Source organism: Chenopodium album, chromosome 27 (assembly GCF_948465745.1).
Source record: "Chenopodium album chromosome 27, dcCheAlbu1.1, whole genome shotgun sequence".
NCBI lineage: Eukaryota > Viridiplantae > Streptophyta > Magnoliopsida > Caryophyllales > Amaranthaceae > Chenopodium > Chenopodium album.
The window spans coordinates 16,662,556-16,669,554 of record NC_137860.1 but is presented as its reverse complement, the minus strand read 5'-3'; the positions used below and the strand labels follow the sequence as shown (position 1 = coordinate 16,669,554).

Sequence of the window (6,999 nt, the reverse complement as noted above, 5' to 3'; positions counted from 1 at the left end):
TTTGAATCAAATAAAACTCAAATGCATTCAACCAAGCTAATTGAGTCAAATGAAAGTCAAACACATTAAACAACGCTTTTTGAACCAAATGAAAGTCAAATATATTCAACAAAGATTATTAAGTCAAATGAAAGTCAAACTCATTCAAACAAAGCTTCTTGAATCAAATAAAGTCAAATGCATTCAACAAAGATTTTTAACTCAAATAAAAGTCAAACACATTCAAACAAAGCTTTTAAAATCAAATGAAAGTCAAATGTATTCAACAAGGATAATTGAGTCATATGAAAGTCAAACACATTCATACAAAGCTTTTGGAATCAAATGAAAGTCAAATGCATTCAATAAAGGTAATTGAGTCAAATGAAAGTCAAACACATTCAAACAAAGCTTTTTGAATCAAATCAAAAATAAATGCATTCATCGTAGTTAATTAAGTCAAATGAAAGTCAAACACATTCAAACAATGCTTTTTTAATCAAATGAAAGTCAAATGCATTCAACAAAGCTAAATTGAGTAAAATGAAAGTCAAACTCATTCAACAAAACTTTTTGAACCAAATGGAAGTCAAACACATTCAAACAGAGCTTTTAAAATCAAGTGAAAGTCAAATGCATTCAAAGAAGATAATTGAGTCAAATGAAAGTCAAACACATTCATACAAAGCTTTTTTAATCAAATGAAAGTAAAATGCATTCAACAAAGCTAATTGAGTAAAATAAAAGTAAAACACATTCAAACTAAGCTTTTTGAATTAAATGAAAGTGAAATGCAATTAACAAAGCTAATTTAGTCAAATGAAAGTCAAAACACATTCAAACAAAGCTTTTAAAATCAAGTGAAAGTCAAATGCATTCAACGAAGATAATTGAGTCAAATTAAAGTCAAACACATTCAAAAAAAGCTTTTTGAATCAAATGAAAGTCAAATGCATTCAACAAAGCTAATTGAGTCAAATGAAAGTCAAACAGATTCAAACAATGCTTTTTGAATCAAACGAAAGTCAAATGCATTCAACAAAGATAATTGAATCAAATGAAAGTGAAACACATTCATACAAAGCTTTTTGAATCAAATGAATGTCAAACACATTCAAACAAAGCTTTTTGAATCAAATGAAAGTCAAACACATTCAAACAAAGCTTTTTGAATCAAATGAAAGTCAAACGCATTCAATAAAGAAAATTGAGTCAAATGAAAGTCAAACACATTCAAACAAAGCTTTTTGAATCAAATTAAATTCAAATGCATTTAATAAAGCTTTTTGACTCAAATGAAAGTCAAACACATTCAAATAAAGCTTTTTAAATAAAATGAAAGTCAAATGCATTCAACAAAGTTTATTGAGTTAAATAAAGTCTAACACATTCGAACAATGCTTTTTTAATCAAATGAAAGTCAAATGCATTCAACAAATCTAATTGAGTAAAATGAAAGTCAAACTCATTCAACAAAGCTTGTTGAACCAAATGAAAGTCAAACACATTTAAACAAAGGTTTTAAAATCAAATGAAAGTCAAATGCATTCAACAAAGCTAATTAAGTAAAATGAAAATCAAACTCATTCAACAAAGCTTTTTGAACCAAATGAAAGTCAAACACAATCAAACAAAGCTTTTAAAATCAAATGAAAGTCAAATGCATTCAACGAAGCTATTTAACTCAAATGAAAGTCAAAGACATTCATACAAAGCTTTTTGAATCAATTGAAAGTCAATTGCATTCAAAAAAGATAATTGAGTCAAATGAAAGTCAAACACATTCAAACAAAGCTTTTTGAATCAAATGAAAGTCAAATGCATTCAACAAAGCTAATTGACTCAAATGAAAGTCAAACACATACAAACAAAGCTTTTTATATGAAACGAAAGTCAAGTGCATTCAACAATGCTTTATAACTCAAATGAAAGTCAACACATTCAAACAAAGCTTTTTGAATCAAATGAAACTCAAATGCATTTAACAAACATAATTAAGTAATATGAAAGTCAAACACATTCTAACAAAGCTAATTGAGTCAAATGAAAGTCCAACACATTCAATCAAAGCTTTTTGAATCAAATAAAAGTCAAATGCATTCAACAAAGATTTTTGACTCAAATGAAATTCAAGCACCTTCAAACATAGCGCTTTAAATCAAATGAAAGTCAAATGCATTCAATAAAGATAATTGTGTCAAATTAAAGTCAAACACACACATACAAAGCTTTTTGAATCAAATTAAAGTCAAATGCATTCAACAAAAATAATTGAGTCAAATGAAATTAAAACACATTCAAACAACAATCCCTTTTGCATGCACCCGGTGTACAGTATTTTTACTATACATCGAACATTTTGCGAAAAGTGACCCTTTTTTTGTACAAAAGTGACCCTTTTTCTTCTACAAAAGTGTTCCATATTTTCACAAAAGTGACCCTTTTTTTCACAAAAGTGGCCCTTTTTCTTCACAAAAGTGACCCTTTTTTTTACATAAAAATAACCCTTTTTTCACAAAAATGATTTTGTTTTTTCACAAAAGTGACCCTTTTTTCACAAAAGTAACCCTTTTTCTTCATAAAAGTGACCTTTTTCACAAAAGTAATTAAACTATATATGCAAAACAGGAATTTACAAAACAAACACAAAAATTAACAATAGTCATGAAAAAACTATATAATCACTCAAACAAATCAAAAGTCGCCGCCGGAACCACCGTTAGCGACGCCGATCGCGTTTAAACCATTGTTGATTCTACCATTTCCGACCATCTCACCGAGCAAAGCGACGAAAAATTTACAAAAAAGTACAAACACTAACCTAGAGCAGAAACATCAACATCATTAATTATCACCAGAAACTAGAGGAGAGAGGAAAAACAAAAGAAGATGAGAAGTAGAGGAGAGAGAAAAGCAAAAGAAGATGAGAACAAGAGGAGATAGAAAAAACAGAGAAAAAGAAGATTGAAGAAGAAAGATCAAAAAAAGAATCTGTTGAATAAAGAGGAGAGAGAAAATAAGATTTCATTTTTTTTCCTTGCCAAAATTGGGCCACCAAACTCATGCTTCCTTTTGATTTTCACTAAAATAATGAACACCCGGTTTAATGAAAAGTTTGTGTTCAAACAAAGCTTTTTATATCAAATGAAAGTCTAATGCATTCAACAAAGCTAATTGAGTCAATTGAAAGTCAAACACATTCAAACAATACTTTTTGAATCAAATGAAAGTCAAATGCATTCAACAAAGGTAATTGAGTCAAATGAAAGTCAAACACATTCAAACAAAGCTTTTTCAATCAAATGAAAGTCAAACACATTTAAACAAATCTTTTTGAATTAAATGAAAGTGAAATGCAATAAACAAAGCTAATTGAGTCAAATGAATGTCAAACACATTCATACAAAGCTAATTGAGTTAAATGAAAGTCAAATGCAGTCTACAAAGCTAATTGAGTCAAATGAAAGTCAAACACATTCAAACAATGCTTTTTGAATCAAACTAAAGTCAAATGCATTCAACAAAGCTAATTGAGTAAAATGAAAGTCAAACACATTGAAAGAAAGTTTTTTGTATCAAATGAAAGTAAAATGCATTCAACAAAGCTAATTGAGTCAAATGAAAGTCAAACACATTCAAACAATGGTTTTTGAATCAAATGAAAGACAAATGCATTCAAGAAAGATAATTGAGTCTAATGAAAGTAAAACATATTCATACAAAGCTTTTTGAATCAAATGAAAGTCAAATGCATTCAACTAAGCTAATTGAGTCAAATGAAATTCAAACGCATTCAAACGAAGCTTTTTGAATCAAATGAAAGTAAAATGCATTCAACAAAGGTAATTGAGTCAAATAAAAGTCAAACACATTCAACAAAGCTTGTTGAATTAAATGAAAGTTAAATGTAATTAACAATGCTAATTGAGTCAAATGAAAGTCAAACACATTATACAAAGCTAATTGAGTCAAATGAAAATTTTGTTTTTGCGAGATGTTGTAAGTCGGTAACCCGGCCTCCCATAATTGCTTTAACTCATCAATAAGAGGTTGCAAGTACACATCGAGATTCCCTTTAGGATTCTTCGGACCTGGAATTATCAAACTTAGAAACATAAAAGGTTTCTTCATGCACAATTCAGATGGAAGATTATAAGGAGTTAAAATGACGGGCCAACAAGAATATTGCCTTCCTGTCTTTCCAAATGGTGAAAATCCGTCGGTACAAGACCTAGTCGGACATTTCTAGGCTCCGCAGCAAAAGAAGGGTACTCTTCATCTAGGTGTTTCCACGCCTCTCCATCACTTGGATGAGACATAAGGCCATGAACTCGAGGATTATCTTTATGCCACCTCATCTGCTCCGCAGTAGATCTTGTTGCATATAATCTTTGTAATCTCGGGCCTACAGGAAAGTAAATAAGAGCACTATGAGGAGAATTGTTGCCACTTTCTCTAAGTGTCTTATAACGACATCCTTTGCAATATAGACATTCTTTGAGATCTTTGTGTTCCTTCCAAAATAGCATACATCCATTTGGACATACATGAATCTTTTGGTGCGGAAGTTCTGGCCCTTCAAGCAATTTCTTAGTCTTGTAAAAACTATCTTTCATTAAGGAAGCAACACCATCTATAGCTTTATGTGGAATATTATACTCGGACTTGATGTTTGCCATCCATGCAGCTGCAGACAATACAAACAACTTGCAGCCATCATACAATGGCTCTTCCGCTGCCTCCAACATGTCAAAGAACTTCTTGTAACTAGCATGTGGCTCTTCTTCAATATTTTCTAAACCACCTTCTAGTCCAAAGGCATCTAATACCATGTTTCTATATGGGTTCAATGCATCCTCGGTGGATATGGAACTGCTACTTTGGGATTCTCTTTGGAAGTGCAGTTCACCATGAAAAACCCATTGGAAATAGTTAGGCAAAAAACCATGCCTGTAGAGATGCTCGTTAATGGTATCAAGATCTTGATAAGGAATATTTCGACACTGTGCACATGGACATTTCATCACACCATCTATCACGACATTCTCTTGTGTGGTAGCAAATGTAATAAATTCATTGACCTTTTCAGCAAAGGTTGGACTAAGGAATTTTCCTTCTAACCGTTTATACATCCATGCTCGATCCTCCCTCATTATATAGCAATTTCACTAAAAAATAAATGACACAAAAAGCATAGACAAAGTAAGTAAAGCACTTAGAAGACTGACATTCTTTTAGCTCATTTAACTATTTAAGGTCATCAAAATGAAAATTATTGTTACCAATTAACATCATATGAGAAGAAGCGTTCCCATTTTCTACACGCTATTTCTAATGAACTTGAAAAGGCTTGATTCATGTCTAATATATGTATTTATAAATTCCTAAGAAAAGAAATCACAAAAAATAAATGTTATAAGGTTTTAAGGTCTTGTAGAACCAAAATCAAGCAAATTCGGCCAAAATGGGAAGAAGCGTTCCTATTTTCTACATGCTCCTTCTAATGAACTTATAAAGGCTTGAATCATGTCAAATATATGTATTTGTAACTTCCTAAGAAAATAAATAACAAAGAGAAAGCAATTAATAAGGTTTTAAGGTCTGATAGAACCGAAATCAAGCAAATTCAGGCAAAATGAGAAGAAGCGTTCTCATTTTCTATATGCACCTTCTAATGAACTTGAAAAGTCTTGAGTCATGTCAAATATATGTATTTATAACTTCCTAACAATAGAAATCACAAAATCAATGGATTTTATAAGGTTTAAAGGTCTTGTAGAACCAAAATCAACCAAATTCGGCCCAAATGGGAAGAAGCGTTCCCATTTTCTACATGCTCTTTCTAATGAACTTATAAAGGCTTGAATCATGTTAAATATATGTATTAGTAACTCCCTAAGCATAGAAATCACTAAGACAAAGCAAGTTATAAGGTTTTAAGGTCCGGTAGAACCGAAATCAAGCGAATTCGGGCAAAATGAGAAGAAGCGTTCCCATTTTCTACATGCTCTTTCTAATGAACTTGAAAAGGCTTGATTTATGTCAAATATATGTATTCATAACTTCCTAAAAAAAGAAATCACAAAAAAAGGATGTTATAAGGTTTTAAGGTCTTGTAGTACCAAAATCAAGCATATTCGGGCAAAATAGTAAGAAGCATTCCCATTTTCTACATACTATTTATAATGAACTTATAAATGCTTGAATCATGTCAAATATATGGATTTATAACTGCCTAAGAATAGAAATAAAAAAAAAGCAAGTTATAAGGTTTTATGGTCTTGTAGAACCGAATCAAGCAAATTCGAGCAACATGGGAAGAAGCATTCCCATTTTCGACATGCTCTTTCTAATGAACATGAAAAGGCCTGAGTCATGTCAAATATATGTATTTATAACTTCATAACAAAATGAATCACAAAAAAAAGGATGTTATAAGGTTTTAAGGTCTTGTAGAACCAAAATCAAGCATTTTCGGGCAAAATGCTAAGAAGCGTACCCATTTTCTACATGCTCTTTCTAATAAACTTATAAATGCTTGAGTCATGTCAAATATATTTTTTTTTAATTCCTAAGTATAGAAATCACAAAAACAAAGCAAGTTATAAGTTTTTAAGGTCTGGTAGAACCGAAATCAAGCAAATTAAGGCAAAATGAGAAGAAGCGTTCTCATTTTCTACATGCACTTACTAATGAACTTGAATAGGCTTAAGTCATGTCAAATATATGTATTTATAACTTCCTAACAAAAGAAATCTCAAAAACAATGGATTTTATAAGGTTTAAAGATCTTGTAGAACCAAAATTAACCAAATTCGGCCCAAATGGGAAGAAGCGTTCCTATTTTCTACATGCTCTTTCTAATGAACTTATAAAGGCTTGAATCATGTTAAATATATGTATTAGTAACTCCCTAAGCATAGAAAGCACTAAGACAAAGCAAGTTATAACGTTTTAAGGTCCGGTAGAACCGAAATCAACCGAATTCGAGCAAAATGAGAAGAAGCGTTCCCATTTACC

At 31.0% G+C, this 6,999-nt stretch overlaps 1 protein-coding gene across 1 annotated transcript; it reads right to left on the bottom strand.

The window, feature by feature from the left end:
- Positions 1-2,673: 2,673 nt before the first annotated feature.
- On the bottom strand, positions 2,674-5,132 carry LOC145619716 (uncharacterized). The gene is made up of 3 exons (XM_081674420.1): positions 4,169-5,132; positions 3,992-4,070; positions 2,674-2,800 (listed from the first exon to the last, which is right to left on the bottom strand). The coding sequence occupies exons 1-3, from the start codon at positions 5,130-5,132 to the stop codon at positions 2,674-2,676; spliced, it is 1,170 nt and encodes a 389-aa protein (XP_081530546.1).
- Between the last annotated feature and the right edge of the window lie 1,867 nt (positions 5,133-6,999).

Coding starts and splice junctions, on each gene's coding strand:
- LOC145619716 (XM_081674420.1), bottom strand. CDS start 5,132: ATGAGGGAGGATCGAGCATGGATGTATAAACGGTTAGAAGGAAAATTC. Junction 4,071..4,168: donor CCATTTGGAAAGACAGGAAG/GCAATATTCTTG, acceptor TGATAATTCCAG/GTCCGAAGAATCCTAAAGGG. Junction 2,801..3,991: donor AAGCAATTATGGGAGGCCGG/GTTACCGACTTA, acceptor TTTCTGCTCTAG/GTTAGTGTTTGTACTTTTTT.